Source organism: Schistocerca gregaria, chromosome 1 (assembly GCF_023897955.1).
Source record: "Schistocerca gregaria isolate iqSchGreg1 chromosome 1, iqSchGreg1.2, whole genome shotgun sequence".
Taxonomy (NCBI): domain Eukaryota; kingdom Metazoa; phylum Arthropoda; class Insecta; order Orthoptera; family Acrididae; genus Schistocerca; species Schistocerca gregaria.
In genome coordinates this window covers 206629713-206648599 of record NC_064920.1, presented here as the reverse complement: position 1 = coordinate 206648599, position 18887 = coordinate 206629713, and the positions used below count along the sequence as shown (strand labels likewise).

The following is an 18887-nucleotide window of genomic DNA, read 5'->3' as shown; positions in this document are numbered from 1 at the left end:
ACTTGTACATAATATTAAACAATGTTTCATGATATACTTACCAGTAACATGGCATGAAGTAAAGTAACCAATTTACATTCACAGAAGAAATTTTAAACTGTTATTTATGTCTATATTATGTGAATTTTTCTAACCTGAAGTGAAATACATTACCATTAGGTTACACAGAGAACTGGTGGTTTACTTGAAAGGGTAATAAGATTTTCCCTGAAACCAGGCTGCAGAGGTTTTAGAATTCAAAACACTCCTGGACTCTTGTGCGTGTTGAAGCACCACTTCTGGTGTGCCTGATGGATTAACAACAAGGATTGATGTGCCAGCCAGCCTGGATGTGGTTTTTAGGCAGTTTCCCACATCCCACTAAGTGATTACTGGGCTGGTACCCAAGTCCCACCTAAGTTACACGCTTCACAATTCATAGAAAACTTTCACTCACTTTCATAAATAACACTACCACAGACAGCTGGGGGTAAATACATTCTGTCCCTGTGATAATAGAGTGGCCCTTGCCAACCCTTAAATTAACCAGCCAAATTTTTTAATAACAATGCTGAATCTGCCTATGTGGCAGAAAAAACGGGGGGTTTAAGTTTGAGAGTTTGAGGGTTGGTGTTGATTTGGGTTCATGTCAGCAACAGTGAAAGGAGTTGCTAGACACATAAGCAATGCTGTTGGAGTCATCAGTCTGAAGAATCTTTTGAAACAACTCTCATCACTAATCTATCCTGAGCATATCTTCTCATATTTGCGTAACTACCATGTCCTACATCCACTTAAACATGCTCAGTGTGCTCAGATGTTGAGCTTTTCATACAATTTTCATGCTCTGCACCCTCTGCCCCCCAAATCTCACACATTCCACCTACAATTTTTAACCTGCCCCCACAGTCCAAACTCATTACAAAAAAAAATTAAGTGTTCTTTTATGCCCCAGGCTGTGTCTTATCAATATATGTTTTCTTCAGTTGAACTTGGGTCATAGAGTTATTTTGTTTCCAATTTGATGTAGTAGCTCCCCTTCAGTTACTCAGTCTATGTATCTAATCTTCAGTGTTCTTCTCTAACACCACATGTCAGAACTTTCTTTTCTCTTATTGTTTGTACTGTTTAGAAGCCACAGTAGTTTTACACTCCACACAAGTACTTTGAGAAAAGACTTCCTAACATTTAAATTTTCTGTTTGATGTTAAAATATTTCTCTTTTTCAGGAAGGTTTTTTTGCTCATTTGTACCCTCCTTACTTCAGTCAACATCAGTTATTTTTCTGCACGAGCGTTTTTTTTTTTTTTATTTAAAAGTAATAAATTATTTCAAAATATTATTGGTGTTAAGGCACTTGCAATGCTCCAATTTTGAAACTGGAATATTAGCAACATAGAAACCTGCTAAAGACATGGAGTAATTTTGTAGTCACTTAAAGCTAAAGCTCTGGAAAAGTGAGAGTTTAACCTAAAATTTTTCTGGTTTCCAGGTCTTGTTTCTGTTCTGGGGTGGGGGGGGGGGGGGGGGGCAGTTCATTATAATCTTCAATCCTCAACAAACCAAAGTCATGGTGATGTATTGATTTTGTAAATGAATGTTGCTCACTGAATTTCATTAGGCTTGAAAATGATATTCCTTGCTATTAAGTACTGTAACAAGTTTCATTTAAATGAAACTAGAAACACCAGCTAATATCAACAGGGACCATTAAATGCAGCACACCATGGACTTTATAATTTTAACTACATGTGCCAGGGTACCTTTTGAGATATTGTTATTGCATTTTTACTTTATCTGAATATTGCAAAACACACTCATTAAACTGCATGAGTTTTTATTGTCTTCTTCAGATGTGCACACCACAGATGCAGACAGCACACACTCTTAACAGCTCACATTCTGCTTCTTTTTATGGTTGCCAACCAAAGAAAACATACAGAAAATATTGCCAACTTTCCAACAGTTGTGCCATGATTGCAGTGCAATCTTCTGAGACCACCTCTTTGTCTTGTTGTGATATTTTTCTAAAATTTTCTTGACTGTTTATTCATCACAATCTATCTTGCAAAGACCCCTAGAGTGCAAGTTCTCTGGTTCCAAGTCCTACTCTTTGGGAGTTGCACACTGTGTAGGATGTTCAGGTTGGTTATCCAGTCTCAAAGAATGCATATATAATTGTATTGGTGTATTGGGATGATGAGAACTGGTGGGATTTGATGACATGCAATTGAATGCAAAACAGTTTGTCATGGAGTGTGTCGTGAAACTGGCTATTCTTTAAGGTGCAGGTGCAGACATGACAATAATGTGTTTTAGCTGTGGAAAAAACAAACAGCCGGAGACTGAATTTGTCCATTGGTTCCAGGTGGCACGAATTGCAATGTCACACACTTTTCAGGAGGGATAGTTTGCTCTAAAGGAGTAAGATTTTGTATCCAGGCCAGGAATCAAGGAAAAGCAAGTTATTTTGAACAGCTGTTGGCCAAAAGCAGTGCTCATACCATAATTGTAGTTGTCTTACACCCATTTTCCCACTCACATAAATATTTTCTAGTACCCTTGCAATATCATGCACGTGAGAAAGAATCATAGAAGGCAGAGCACCTCCAACTTCTCCCAGCACAATAAATAACTTTCCAGCAAGCCTACCATCCAGATTAACAGACAACATAACTGTATACAAATGTATTAAGGCATTGATGTTAGTTGATCTTGATGCAACTCTTTTAATGCCATGAATTTCCAGGATTACTTTCAAACACATTCCCTCTTGAAATCTCAATTGATTGGATTTGAAAACAAATTCATTACTGAATGATGGGATAAGTTTGTCTCTCTTGTCTCCAAATTTTCGGTCTGATTCCCCAGTTTATTGTGCATTGTCAAGTTGACGCTTTGTTTAAAATTTTATTATCTTACATCTTCCAATTCTGTTGCACTGTTTGAAGTTCTGCAACTGTCCACTGCTTCCCTTGAAATCACTGTAATCTATGTTGTGTGCAATTGGATGTGCATAACATCATAAGTCACTGTCATGCACATCCCATAAATTGTATCAAGCATCCTTGAAACATGCAAACACCAATTTTCATAAGTGTGCCTTGTTGTCCCTTGTATATTCACAATTTTTCTTATGCCCTACATGGTCATAATGCTGCAGACTTATTTGGAATCTGTTCATAATTGCTTTTCTGCTACGCTGTGGATGATTTTCCATGTACATAATTATGCTTAGTGCCTACTCCGTGGCCAGTGATTGTCCTTTACTACATTTAACTAGAGACGGCCTTTGTGGCTCCCTGTCCAAGGAAGATAATGAACTGCATGGCTTGACACATGTTTCTGCATCACTCGCTTGCTAAACACAGGTGGCGATCACTGTACTCCTCAAGCAATTGCCCGCAAGGTTGAACATATTACACCACACATTCCATTGACTCAACCTGCTGAAACTCTAATATCTTATATGCCACTTCTTCCTCACTGTGCGAAATTCCTTGGGTTCCATTCTGACAAAATGTCAACTTTAACAACTGTTGTGGTACATATAATGCAACATTTGTCATTGTCATTGCTCTTCTTTGTATCAACACCACTTACACTGTAGTACCGTTGCCAGTTACTTGTCGACTAAGCATTTCAACTGCGCTTTATAGCCTCATGCTGTGCTCACCACTAGATACCTCCAGTCGCACCCTCTGTTGCCATTAGCAGCCAATATTGTAGTTTTCAAGTCAGACAATGTGTGGGCCATTGAATGCCTTCTTTAACATCATTGGCCTTTTGCAACCTTACACTCAAGAGGTTCATTGTCATTAACAAGATCCTTCATACTTATCTGCATGTTACTATCTACAGACAACTTGTATTTGACCACCTTTTGATCTGTTTATGCAGATACATTGCAGTGTTACCAACAGATCAAGTTTGTCACCTTAACACAAAACCAGCTTTAATGGCTACATTTCAATTACAAAACTTGCTAACTCTTTTAGAGATTATTGACACGTGTCACTCTTCCTCTTATTATTATTATTATTAGATATTCCACATAAAAATATCATCTGGGTTCAGTTGTAAATAATTTCAGGAAATTTGTGCGAAGTTCACTAGAAAATACTGTAGTCAAAACATGCAAAATACTTTTAAAATATGTTATTGCATCAGAATGCAGATAAACCTGACATGGGGTCAGTGCTTAAAAATGGATGTGCGACAGACCCAGAAACTGAAGCAATGTTAGTTGACTTTGGTTACCATCACTGCAGCTTATATAAGTTCCAAAAATTATGATCTCAGATTATACATTGTTTAAATTCAATGTATTTGAATTTCCAATTAACATTTGTATGCTTCCTTAAATCTGGTTATGGGTTTTAACTATACAAAATAATACCAATATTTCTGAAATAGTTTCTGTGTTAAAGTATCTCAGTTTTTCTGCTCACATCAAAAAATGTTTTTTACTGCCTTCTGAGGTGATTTCAATGACGTGTGTGTGTGTGTGTGTGTGTGTGAGAGAGAGAGAGAGAGAGAGAGAGAGAGAGAGAGAGAGAGAGAGAGAGAGAGAGAGAGAGATTTGCTGGAAAAGTGTTTGTACAAATTTGAATCTGGTAATCTAGCAAGATCTCGGGACAGTGGGCAGATGTTCTGTGAGAAGTGACTGGTTCCACCTGGAACAGGACCCAAGTTGTCTGAATGAGCAAATAAAATTAATAAAAAAGCACAGTGATCATAAAGTGCTTTGTTTCATGTGTGATACTGTCTTAAATGTGGAAAAGAAAGGCTTTTGGGCTCTGAACCAAAATGCAGTGACATCAAGACCCAAACAGATATTTTGTATAAAAATGGCACCACCACAGCTTCCATATTAAATCTGCATCGTGGAGTTCAGCAACCTCTGTGAAAAGTGGCGGTTCATCGCAGTCTTTTGAAAAAGCAAAGTTACATAATGTCAAAGACAGCATCAGTATTGCTGTACTAATACTGTATGTGTTTAAAAAGCTTTTGTTCAAATTTTGAGCTGCTGCCTGTCAAGGCATTTGTGATCTTCTTGAGTCTGTTTCCTGAAGCTGTTCCACAAGGCCTCAGTTTGAATAGAACTAATTTCTAGCACATTCCGACTAAAGCCCTAGAATCGTATTTTAAAGAACAGCCGCTGAATGACATTAATAATGTGTATTAATCACTGTTTTTTGGTGATACAACAAAGAATGCTGGTACAGAGAAGTTAGAAATGGTGGTTCATTATTGGTCAGCATCTCAGAATAAAATTGTGAGCCATCGTTTACTGACATTTTTCATTGGTAAAACAACATCTGAGGATATTGTAGGTAAACTTATAAGCACATTAGTTTCAGCAAATCTTTCATTGTATAAACTCTTAATATCTGGGAGTGATAGCCCCAATATTAATAAAATAATGAGACTGCTTAACGAACAAGTTTATCTTGTAAGAAAAAATATACTTAATGATGTAGACTTGTAGTATTCACCCCAAATACAATACACGCATTTTTACCCAGTTCACTGGAGCATTTCGGAAATAGGAGCCATTGATACATTTGCTTCACAGTGAAATAAAGAGACTTCTTAAAGTGTTGCTAGGAAGACTTGTGAAATGTCAGATGATATTTCACAAGACTCCAATTTTTTGCCTCAACAAGACTGTTTTGTGATGATTTTCTTACAGCAGTTCACCATAAGCTATTTGAAAAGGATGGACTTCAGTCCTAGATGCTAGTTAAGAAATATTGTACTGATGCATCTAAATATGTTCATCTTAAAGACAACACAGCAGGTTCAAGGAATGTGGAGCAGTTCCAGTGTCTTCAGCCATCTAACAGAACATGACCAGAAAGTTTCAATGATTTTGGAAGCACTGCAAAAGCATTACTGCTGGATATTGATTGTGGTCAGCCAGTAGATGAATGGAAACTTCTCCTGTTGGAAACCAGCAAAAATTCAAACACAACACAAACTGCAATTGACAGTTATTGGAACCAGTTTATTGGTAGGAAAAGTATGACAGGAGAATCAAAATGTCCACAGTCATGTAATGTGGTGAAAGCAGCTTTGCCTCTGTCTCACAGGAATGCTGAGATTAAAAGGTTTTCTGCACCAACAAGATATCTTACATATATACTTGCTTTCTTTGGTGCACTGTTATAAGACATGCCACAACTGTCCAGAAGAAGAAAGAAGGAAGAAAATAAAAGAAAAGAAAAGAAAAGAAAAGAAAAGAAAAGACAAAAATATGAAGAGGAACGAAGAGCTGGTCAGCAAGAAGTCATCAAAAACTTACATCTGAGAAAAAGAGGATTTCATCACTGGAAGAAATGCTTAAACAAAAACAATAAAGGCATTAATAGAAAAGAGTTATGGCACCTAATAAATTGGCCAATGAAACTAATGAGACTTAAGACTTTTAAAAGGCAAGACTTTCCCAGGCTATGTTGACAGGTACTCTGCAGGTCCAGAAAGTAGTTCAGAGTTGGAAACAATATTAAAGATGCTCTCTAGTGTAAAAGTGATGAGAGTAAAAGTGTTTGTATGACACCATTTTTAACAAAAAATCAAAGAATTAAGTGTTAATTACTCCATTGTAATTTTCTGTGCAGTTACGTGCTAATTTTTTAATCTTACCTTACTTTCAATACATGCATTATCATATTTATTAGTAATGTTAGAAAGTTTGTAAACTGTAGAAAAATTATCTAATTACAGAAATCAGTGGCCAAATCATGTCCAAAATCATTCATTTCCTATCAGTATCTATGTGGTATATTGAATTTTGTTCTATTTATACAAGAATAAAAAGGTAAAACACATTTGAAGCAAGTCAATTTTGACAGACATTAGAATAAAGGTTAAAGAAATTATTTTTTTCTTATAAGCAAACAGTTAATTTTGTTTTTAAGTGTCCTTTTTGGGAGAGTATTTTGTTTAAATCGATAATGTTGTTTTCGAAATAGATGTTGTCACATCCTTAATAAAGTTAGCCACTTTTAGTCAAATTTGTAACTTTTACCTCCTTTTCCACATCCAAAAATTGTTGGTAGCCCTACGTAGGGTGTTTAGACTGTGGTTGTTTTTCTCTTTAAATAATGAAAACTGTTTGATTATCTGTGCAAGCAGAGACACTCTGTATACCTTTAATCTGCATAGAAAACCGTTCAACTCTTTTTATACTCAGTTAAATTTTTGTAACTACCATGCTTTAATCATTTTTATATCATGTAGGAAGTAAAATTGCTCATGTGAATAAAATGTTAAGTAGTACTTACCTTAATTTCAGGGATAATATTGGCAAAGAAGTAATTACCAAGTTTAGTTCCTCAATTCAAAATCAGGGCGTATTTTATACTGACTCAAATGGCAGAGAACTCCTATGGCGTAAGCGTAATTACCGACCCACTTGGAATCTCAGCAACGCTGAACCAATTGCAGGGAATTACTACCCTGTGACAACCAGAATTCTCATACGGGACAAGGATGCAGAGTTGGCAGTCATACCTGACAGAGCTCAAGGAGGATCTAGTATAAAGGATGGAGAGATAGAACTAATGGTAATATGATTTATTCCTACAAAATTAATAATGTGTAAAGTATAACAGCTGATGTCCATAAAAGTTAAGATGTGGTGAAGAATGATTAGACTACTCTGCTTTGGTATAGAAATATTTTGAATAATTAAAATGACCTCCAGTGTTATATCTTTCTCACAAGAAATCAAACAATAGAAAATCCAGGATGGAATGTAACAATACTTTGAAGGATGTCATGTTTGGCTCAGCAACAGCGTGGTCCACTTGTTTCTTGGGCCACAGTTTGTCAGTGGCCATTCATACGGATAGACAGCTTGTTGGTTGTCATGCTCACATAAAATGCAACACAATTGTTGCAGTTTAGCTTGTACATCACATGACTGGTGGCACAGGTAGCCCTGCCTTTGATGGGATAGGTGATGTTTGTGACTGGACGGGAGTAGATAGTGTGGGAGGATGTATGGGACAGGTCTTACATATAGGTCTATTACAGGTGTATAAGCCATGAGGTATGATGTTGGAAGCAGGAGTTGTGTAGGGATGCATGAGTATATAGACATGTATGTAAGACCAGCCCCACACATCCTCACACCACCACCTACTCCAATCTGGTCACAAGCATCACGTATCCCATCAAGGGCAGGGCTACCTGCGAAACTAAGCATGTGATCAGCAAGCTAAGCTACAACCACTATGCTGCATTCTATGTGGACATGACAACCACATAAATGGCCACTGACAAACTGTGGCCAAGAAATAAGTGGGCCACCTTATTGCTGAGCGTACTGCCAAACATGACATCCTTCATTTCAATGATTGCTTCACAGCCTATGCCATATGTTTCGGTCCCAACAACACCAGCTTTTCTGAATTACGCAGGTGGGAATTTTCCCTGCAATATATCCTGTGTTCCCGTAACCCTACTGGCCTCAACCTTCATTAGTCATTGTCCTCAGCCATCCAGCATCTCTGTTCCCATTCCAGCACTATCTGGCCCGCATTCCACCATTGCACCAATATTTTTACTTCTGTCCTTTTCTGCTACCCCACCCTTCCCCACCTCTCCCCTGCCCACCATCTAACCTCCTGACTACACATAGCTGCCCTACCCTCTATCCACCTCGTCCCTGCGTGCTCCCCAGCAGCACTGCACTGTCTGCCACCCTTACCCTACTATCCTTCTCCATGCCTCAGCCTCCCCTTTACCACCACCCAGTTGCCACTCCTACCATGCATTGGTGCTCTTGCTCTCAGTGTGACTACAGTTGCCCGAGACTGAAGTCGTGTGTGTGAGATGCGTTTGAAAAAAAAAAAAATATATATATTAAAAACAAAGATTCCAAGACTTACCAAGCGGGAAAGTGCTGGTAGACAGGCACAATAAAATAACACACAGAGACACACACGCACACAAAATTTCTAGCTTTCGCAACCGATGGTTGCTTCTTCAGGAAAGAGGGAAGGGGAAAAAAGGACAGGTGTACACTCGCACACACTCACATATCCATTCGCACATACACAGACAGAAGCAGACATTTGTAATGTTTTGAGCCGAGCCGGCAAAGCGCGCGCTGCGTGCCAAGGGAGCACGCAGCGGTTGCTCGGGCCGCGTGCCGATTGCGCTCTTTTTAGGCCTTCTTCTCGGTCTTCTTCGACAGCAGGACGGCCTGGATGTTGGGCAGGGCACCACCCTGTGCGATGGTGACGCCCGACAAGAGCTTGTTAAGCTCCTCGTCGTTGTGGATGGTGAGCTGCAGGTGGCGCGGGATGATGCGCGTCTTCTTGTTGTCGCGGGCCGCGTTTCCGGCCAGCTCGAGCACCTCAGCCGCGAGGTACTCCTTGACGGGGGGGAGGTAGACGGGCGCCCCGGTGCCGACGCGCTCGGTGTAGTTTCCCTTGCGCAGGAGGCAGTGGATACAAATGTCTGCTTCTGTCTGTGTATGTGCGAATGGATAAGGGAAGTCTTTCCACTCCCGGGATTGGAATGACTCCTTACCCTCTCCCTTAAAACCCACATCCTTTTGTCTTTCCCTCTCCTTCCCTCTTTCCTGAAGAAGCAACCGTCGGTTGCGAAAGCTAGAAATTCTTTGTGTGTGTGTGTGTGTGTTTGTGTGTTTTATTTATTGTGCCTATCTACCGGCGCTTTCCCGCTTGGTAAGTCTTGGAATCTAATATATGTCAAAAGTGCTGGCAGGTCGATAGACACACAAACATACACACAAAATTCAAGCTTTCGCAACCAGCGGTTGCTTCTTCAGGAGAGAGGGGAGGAGAGGGAAAGACAAAAGGATGTGGATTTTAAGGAAGAGGGTAAGGAGTCATTCCAATCCCGGGAGCGGAAAGACTTACCTTTGGGTGAGGGTGTTGGGGGAGGGGGGGGGGGGGGGGGGGGGAATTTACAGGTATACACGAGTGCACACACACACACACACACACACACACACACACACACACACACACATATCCATCTGCACATATACAGACTGTCCTTTCAGTCTAAGGCATTTTCATTTTACTGATATTGACTACTATCCTATTCATAATATTGAAAATAGTAAAGATTTTTATGTTTGTGTAGGGAAAATACATTATTTTTTCTCTTTATTCATGTATTTTTTTTGTGTGTAAGATTGTAGTCTCTAACAGGTTAAAGCTAAAATTTTGTAAGTGCAATTGAACTTGATAATAATATCAGCAGAAAACATAATATTGAAAATGTTGTGGTAAACCATTTTCATATTCTGATTGTAATACAATAGGTTTCAATTCATGGAAGAATAACTTTGTTATTTTTCCTTTCATTAGGTGCATCGTCGACTACTCCACGATGATGCATTTGGTGTGGGTGAAGCACTGAATGAAACTGCGTATGGCAAAGGCCTCATTGCAAGAGGACAACACTACATTGTAGCAGGTGCCATAAAGACATTTAAGAACATTTCTTTGGCTGCTCAAGAGCGAATGCTAATCCAACAGAAAGTGTTAGCTCCCTGGATATTCCTTGCTCCAGCAGATGATATTTGTTTTGAGCAGTGGCAAGAGACATACAAGATGGAGGTACATCTACCTTCTTTCCATTTGAACATCTGTTTTAACATTTAAAGATTAGGACTGATTTATAACCTATTATAAATATTAGACAGTACTTTCTACTATCTAAATTTCATTTCTTCAGCTTGTTGACTTTCTTTATAGTTAATACTCATCCTAACATTATGGTTACTTTTGATAATGAGGAGGAAAAATGGGAAAGGGAAAGTGTAAAAAATAGGTGCAATACTACGTGTGTCACTGCCGTTCATTGATATAAGGGGACAGGACCATGATCTTTATATTGTTTAAAAAAAATCATTCTCATGAACATCACAACCAGTTTGAGGTAGTCACTGTTTTTATTCCTTAGTGACATGTTTTGGAAATTAGACTGTGTTTTTACCATAATTTTCTGTACAACATTTGTTCTCCTTCTGTTGGAGACAAAAACAGAAATGGTGCAATTAGATTTTTAACCCATAAACGTAACTTTTTTTTTTCTTTTTTTCCAAATTTTGCATGTTGTTGTTATGGTCTACAGTTCAAAGACTGATTTGCTGCAGCTCTCCATGCTACTGTATCCTGTGCAAGCCTCTTCATCTTCAAATAACTACTGCAACCTACATCCTTCTGAATCTTCTTAGTGTATTCATCTGTTGGTCTCCCTCTGATTTGTAACAGTGAACCAGTGATTCACTCTTAAAGAGATTCATGGTACTGCAGGTCAGAATCTTGATGCTCTTTGAAACATGCTACCCTAATTCTTACAACATAATTTATTAAAAGACAACAATCAAAATTTTTTTGAAAACAAAAAGAATTCTGCAAACAAGGGCATCCTGGTGCAAGTAGATTTTGCAGAAAATTATACTGTTCAACTGCAGAATGAAGTCCAAGCACCCATTGGTCAAAACCAGAAATCATTTTGTTTACAGCATGTGTTTGGGACTCATAAAAAATGGATATTCTTGTACTGTTGTTAGTAATGAACTTGATCATAATAAATATTCACTGCGTGCTTTCCTAAGTAAGATTGTTGAACACATTATATCCACGAACCCAGATGTAGAATCTGTCACATTCATGAGTAATGGTGCAACCAGTCAATTTAAGAAGCATTTCTTGTTTGCCAACTTCACATTTTTCAGAGAATGCTATGGAATAAATATTTCATGAGACTTTTGTGCCATATCACACGGCAAAGGTGTCTGCTTTTTGTTGTCGAGTCTCCAAAGCTGCACACAGTAAAGACAATTTCTGGTGGCAACCACCTCAACCAAAACATGACAGTCAAGATAGTGTGCAGTCGGGAATATCTGCAAAGTTGGGAAACACATACTACCTGGTGCTGAGGACTTTGCGAAAATTGCATATGAAAGATGTCAAGGCAAAAACATTTTTTATATCTCTGCCTTGCAAATTGCAGGGAATAAGGAGGAATTGGATCAAATGTGGATTGGAATAGTTCCAATAGAGCAGACCTAAACTATCTGTGCTGTTATACCTTTCGCTCCATATACTATTGAGTACGAGCATTACTTGCTATCTCCCCAGCGGTTTGTGCACAATTTCAAAAGCGATCTTCAGCCAAAGAAAATTCACAGAATCTGATCAATCATACGGCCTTGCATCAAGTGAATTTTGCTCTGGTTTCCTCTGCTGGAAGAAACAGATAAAGATTAAGACAGTTATGAAATTTAATATCTTAGAAAGAATGATGTAAATGAAAAGATATTTACATTTCCCTCAAAGGAAGAGAAAAAGACCAAATTGTAGAGAAAGTAGCTGCACTAAGTACCATTTTCCCTACCCAATCAGTAGTGCATAATAAAACTGATAATTTTCAAGTGAAAGTGTCATTCCATTACTATTAAGTGTCATTCCGTTACCAGCAATTTTTTTTGTTAGTAAAATATTAGTTTAATGCATTTATCTTCTATACCATCTTGTTTCCCATTTAGTCCTTTTCACAATAAAATTTTGGTGTTTCTTGTAGGGAATGGGTGAGGTGAATTATTGTTGCATTATAAATGAGAACAATATGAATGTCTTAATTATGTCATTCTGTTACCAAAGAGGTTTTTTGTTGCATTAAGTGTCATTATATGAATGAAACTTAAACTATTAAATTAAATCAATTTTGTTCCTTTGCTTATGTAGAAAATACAGTATAAAATTTTTTGTCTTTTAGCATGATTCTTGGTCTTTTCTATGCTTAAAGAGCAAAAACAATCACTGAGAATCATTCGGTTACTCATGTAACTACCCAGTTACTACATTCTTTTTGATATCTGAGGCTGCTTTGCATGTCTCATAAATCTTGCACACCAGACAGAAGATTTTCGTTGTGGCTGGCTCTCCCAGTGCTATTGGTAGTTCTGATGCAATGTTGTCTACTTCTTGGACACACAAAGAAGGCTCTTGAAGCTCAAAATAATGAATTAAAAAATTTTGAAGATCACAAATAATAAAATCCAGAGTATACTTATACACTGGACTTTGAATAAAATATCATGAAACTTAAAGTTATTTTTTAGTTTCAACATAGCCTATCCATGTATTTCACAAAGATTTCCTGTGAATATAACTCCTTGAGAGCTGGTTCAAGCACAGTGGATGTATTTATCTTGTAACACTGACGAGCATTTGTTGCTCAACTGATGAACTGTCACCAATGTCAGTTTCTAATGAAATAATATCACCTTCTTCTTAATTTTCTAAGCTGTGAAATTCAGTGTCAAACTCAGAATCACTATAGCTATCTGTTTTTGAAAGTGTTGCCTATACAACAATGTAGGAGTTTGTCTTAGAGCCTGCTTTTTGTTGTTGAGTGTCCAAAGCTGCACACAGTAGACAATTTCTGGTGGCAACCACCTCAACCAAAACATGAGTCAGGATACAAATGTAGTACCAGATGTTCTGTAGTGACAGTTAGTGCTGAAGTAGATATAAGCAGAGTTTTATTTTTTCAAAGGTCTCTTTTCAAGTTGCACAAGTATATATGGGATTTTAAATTTCTGTTGAAGTAATTAAAAACAAGATAACACAGGATTTTACATTAAGGTGTTAACTTTATTTAACTTCTTAAAAAATCAGATATTTTAGGTTTTAGCATAGCAACAACAGCAGAACAATCTATGCCTGTACAATGTCATGATGTTGTCCAAATGCAAGTTGGCCCAAAGTGAGCCTGGGGCCTAGAGTACCTTTGAATGAGGTCACACCTTAACGACTCTTACTGTGGAAACAACTGTGGCATAAGGCTAATGTACGTTTACATTTTTAATCGTCATCATCCTTAAATCTGTTTCAGTATTCTGGACTGAAGAAGAGCTTGCCACCGAATGTGCAAATACTTACACTGGAACAGTGGAAGGGTACAGCTTTGCTTTTGCGTATTGAACACATCCTGGAAAAAACTGATGACCCTGATTTGTCAAAACCAGTTACCATCAATCTTAAGGTAATTTTATGAGGAAATTATGCAACCTGTTAGTTTTCAATGTGTTGTTGCTGGAATCAGTTTTCTGATGTATATCTAATATTACTTCTTTATGTGCACACTTTGAATGGCAAAGGATAGTACTAATATATAGTGGAGATGCTCAGTTGCAGATAGGCACAACAAAAATACTCTGACAATTAAAGCTTTCGGCCATTGGCCTTCATCAACAATAGCCACACATATACTCACACATGCACGCACACGCACTTATATGCAAATGCAGCTCACACACACAACTGCAGTCTCAGGCAGCTGAAAACACACTGCGAGCAGCAGCACGAGTGCATGATGAGAGTGGCGACAGGATGCGGGTAAGGAGGAGGCTGGGATGGGAACGGGGAGGGGGAGGGATAGTATGGTGGGGGTGGTGGATAGTGAAGTGCTGCAGGTTATACGAGAGCTGTGTGCGGGGGGGGGGGGGGGGGGGGGAAGTAATGGAAAAGGAGAGAAATATGAGAGAAATGAAAATACTGGGTATGGTGATGGATTGGCGACTGTGTAGTGCTGGAATGGGAACAGGGAAGGGGCTGGATGGGTGAGGACAGTGACTAACGAAGGTTGAGGCCAGGAGGGTTATGGGAATGTAGGATGTATCACAGGGAAAGTACCCACCTACACAGTTCAGAAAAGCTGGTGTTGGTGGGAGGGACCCATATGGCACAGGTTGTGAAGCCGTCATTGAAATGAAGGATATTTTGTTTGGCAGTGTGTTCAAAAACAGAGTGGTCCACTTGTTTCTTGGCCACAGTTTATCGGTGGCCATTCATGTGGATAAACAGCATGTTGGTTGTCATGCCTACATAGAATGCAGCACTATGATTGCAGCCTAGCTTGTAGACTGTTTCACTGGTTTCACAGGTAGTCCTGCCTTTGTTGGGATAGTTGATTATAGTGACTTGACTGGAGTAGATGGTGGTGGAAGGATGTGTTGGACAGGTCTTACATCTAGGACTATTACAGGGGTATGAGCCATGAGGTAAGGGATTGGGAGCAAGGGTTGTGTAAGGATGGATGTGTATATTGTGTAGGTTTGGTGGACGGCAGAATACCACTGTGGGAGGGGTGGGAAGGATAGTGAGCAGGACATTTCTCATTTCAGGACACGATTAGAGGTAATCAAAATGCTGGCAGAGAATGTAATTCAGTTATATTTTAACTAAAGTTCAGTCTTGATCACAACACTTATGTCTCAATAACATAGGTGACTGATTTCGGTTTTTTATATATATATATTTTCGGTTACAAATAAAATAGAAAGAAACTTCCACGTGGAAAAATATATTAAAAACAAAGATTCCAAGAGTTACCAAGCGGGAAAGCGCCGGTATGCCTGCTTGTGTCTGTATACGTATGTATGTATGTGTGGATGGATGGATGGATGGATGTGTGTGTGTGTGTGTGTGTGTGTGTGTGTGCGTGCGTGCGTGCGAGTATATACCTATCCTTTTTTCCTCCTAAGGTAAGTCTTTCCGCTCCTGGGATTGGAATGACTCCTTACCCTCTGCCTTAAAACCCACATCCTTTCGTCTTTCCCTCTCCATCCCTCTTTCCTGAAGAAGCAAGCGTTGGTTGCGAAAGCTAGAAATTTTGTGTGTGTGTTTGTGTGTTATTTTATTGTGCCTGCCACTGGCGCTTTCCCGCTTGGTAAGTCTTGGAATCTTTGTTTTTAATATATTTTCGGTTATATTTATATAACCATCTTAAGACCCATGGCTTCCTTGGAGGATGGTAGGTGGAGCTCTCCTCAGCTGCTACGAAGTCAACTCCGCCTACTATCCTCCTAGGAAGCCATGGGTCTGAAGATGGTTATATAAATATAACCGAAACTGGTCACCTATGTTATTGAGACATAAGTGTTGTGATCAAGACTGAAGTTTAGTTAAAATATAATACTCTATTGATCACTGTTTCCAAAAATGTTTACCAAAATTGTAATTCAGTTGCTCCAGAAGAACACATCACTACCATTTCTTATGCATATTTGAATTTTTAATATGTTTTATTGCAAAATTCCTTAATTATATATTTTGTTCCTGAAATATCTATTATCTCCTCAAGCAAATGTTTGATATGTGGTATTGCGTACCTTATAAGAGTCAATCAGTGCAGTTAAAAAAAAATCGTTTATCACATATTCTGGCTACCATATCATCAAGCGTTTTTTTGTACAAATGAAATGAAAAGTAAGTGCAATGAAAATGAAACACTTTCTAAAGAGTAAAATCCATCAGAAAGAGTGATTTTATGTTGTATATTTTCACACTTCTAATCATTGCAGCTTGTTTGCTCTTCATATGTTCTTTTTGTGTTTCGATATACTTGTCCTAAATGCAGTGAGTTTTTGTCGTTCCTGCACTAGCTGCTGATTTGAATATGCTTGTATAACCATTGTAGGATATTCCAGTGGATTCATTAACATTTGAGCTTCTTGATTCAGACTATCACATCCTATGCATTTGGTTATGATTAGAAGTTAATCATCAGAATGACTAAAATGCCATGCACAAAATGAAATGGGTGATCCATGTATGTTTCCCCTGTTGTAATATTCTTAAAGTAATTAAGTGATTGATGTGTGGTTTCCCATCCTCACCCACTAAAGCTGAACTTTTATAGTAAAGGAAATGTTTTTGTGTAAACTAAGCTTAATGTACTGCTGCTTTGAAACATATGTAGCCGGTGTTCATCATTTTATAGTTTACTGTGTAAATTAATAAAACATGGAAGCAATAATTTGTTGTGCCTAATCTATGTGCTTGTTTCTCTGCAGGATGTCTTTGCTCCATTTTCGATTAAATCTGCTCGTGAAACAACTCTTGGAGCAAATCAATGGCTGTCTGATTCGAAACGTCTGAAATGGAGAGTAGAATCAAATGATATTCATCGTGATACTTACTCTCGTCATTCATCCTCTTATTATTATGATGATGATGATCTCACCATTACACTCAATCCAATGCAAATTCGTACCTTCATTATCGAAGTGAAAGAGAAATTTTATGGTATCAAATCAAGAAGTTAACAACAAGGACAATAGTGTGTAATATGGACGCAGATATTATTTATGGCACTGGTGTTTCAAATTTTAGTCTACAACAAAAGAAGTGCTCAATTATTGTGCTATTTGTGGTTTCCATTTTTAGATAAGGAGATATTATTAAGTTTTAGCTGACTGTTAGGTTTGTGTAGTGGAAAAAGTGTTTTAAGTTTCTCTGTTATACATTGTTGTAAATAAAGTGTTTTCTATCTTTTTGTAAGCTCATTTTCTGTTTTGTGTGAAAGTGGTACATAGTCTGATTATTGTAAATGATATGCAGCTCATACTGCTTAATGCAAAACTTCATAAATCTGTCAGTGGCCCACTTTTGTAGGATGAGAAAGTAAAAGTTCATAACTTTATACTGACTATAATAAATGACAGCGTGGGAACATTTTAAAAGCACATTGCTGTCATATACTCATGTGACTAATACAAAAGTGATTTCCTGTTGTCTATTATATTAGGGATATCCTTTATAGAGAGAAGAGATTTCTTGTCACCCATTGTATTACATATATCCTTAGAAACAGAGAGAGACAGTTAATCAACAGTGGTGCATTCTGTGGCTGTGTATAGCATCTACACAATGAGGCATCTTGGAGCAAGATTAACTTGATTGATTAAGTATTAAGGATATCATTTTAACTCTAGAAATTCTTCAGAGGCCTTAGACGTGATTTATACCATTCATCTGGTATCACATAAAAATATTTCAATTCGATATGCATTGCAAGTTGTTTGCAAAGTGATAGATATCAAGTTTATCATGCTTTTACCTGGTCATCTCACATTTATCTGAAACATATACCAATTCCAACATGCTCGAAATTGCTGATTTCGAAAATTTAAAAAGGGGATAAGGATTCATATGATATCATAACAGTGGATACCTGGACTGTGTAAAGTTCTGGATGATACTTGCTACTTTCTGATGAGGGGAAACATGTTATTATAAAAATTTTTCTTAAAACATATTTTTTACATCTTTTTCCAGTATCATTTCAGATATCAGTTGCAAATAAATTTTATTATGCTTTACTGGTTTTGACAAATTAATTTGTCATCTTCAGAAGCCTAGTTTAGAAAGTTCATGGGGGGAAAAAAATGCCATGGTGATATGATTCAGTTATTCTAAATTGTCAAACAGTGTTAACAATTATCACATACATCGTATATTTCTGAGCATACCACGCAGCAGTTGCAGGAGCAACAGTCTGCATGATTAACTGATCTGGCCTTGTAACAATAACCAAAACAGCCTTGCTGTGCTGGTACTGCGAACGGCTGAAAGCAAGGGAAAATTACGGCCGTAATTTTTCCAGAGGGCATGCAGCTTTACTGTATGATTCAATGATGATGGCGTCCTCTTCGGTAAAATATTCTGGAGGTAAAATAGTCCCCCATTCGGATCTTCGGGCAGGGACTACTCAAGAGGACGTCATTACCAGCAGAAAGAAAACTGGCGTTCTACGGATCGGAGCGTGGAATGTCAGATCCCTTAATCGGGCAGGTAGGTTAGAAAATTTAAAAAGGGAAATGGATAGGTTAAAGTTAGATATAGTGGAAATTAGTGAAGTTCGGTGGCAGGAGGAACAAGACTTCTGGTCAGGTGACTACAGGGTTATAAACACAAAATCAAATAGGGGTAATGCAGGAGTAGGTTTAATAATGAATAGGAAAATAGGAATGCAGGTAAGCTACTACAAACAGCACAGTGAATGCATTATTGTGGCCAAGATAGGTATGTAGCCCACACCTACTACTATAGTACAAGTTTATA

General features: G+C 38.1%; 1 protein-coding gene across 2 annotated transcripts in view; it reads left to right on the top strand.

The window, feature by feature from the left end:
• The window catches only part of LOC126336962 (lysosomal alpha-mannosidase-like), a 132324-nt gene extending 114995 nt beyond the window's left edge, over positions 1-17329 (top strand). For both annotated transcript variants that reach the window (XM_050001177.1, XM_050001168.1), the window contains exons 14-17: positions 7280-7550; positions 10335-10586; positions 13876-14025; positions 16838-17329. In XM_050001177.1, coding sequence (XP_049857134.1) covers positions 7280-7550; positions 10335-10586; positions 13876-14025; positions 16838-17089 — 925 coding nt within the window. In that variant the 3' untranslated portion in view covers positions 17090-17329. The remainder of the gene's footprint in view (positions 1-7279; positions 7551-10334; positions 10587-13875; positions 14026-16837) is intronic.
• Positions 17330-18887: the final 1558 nt, after the last annotated feature.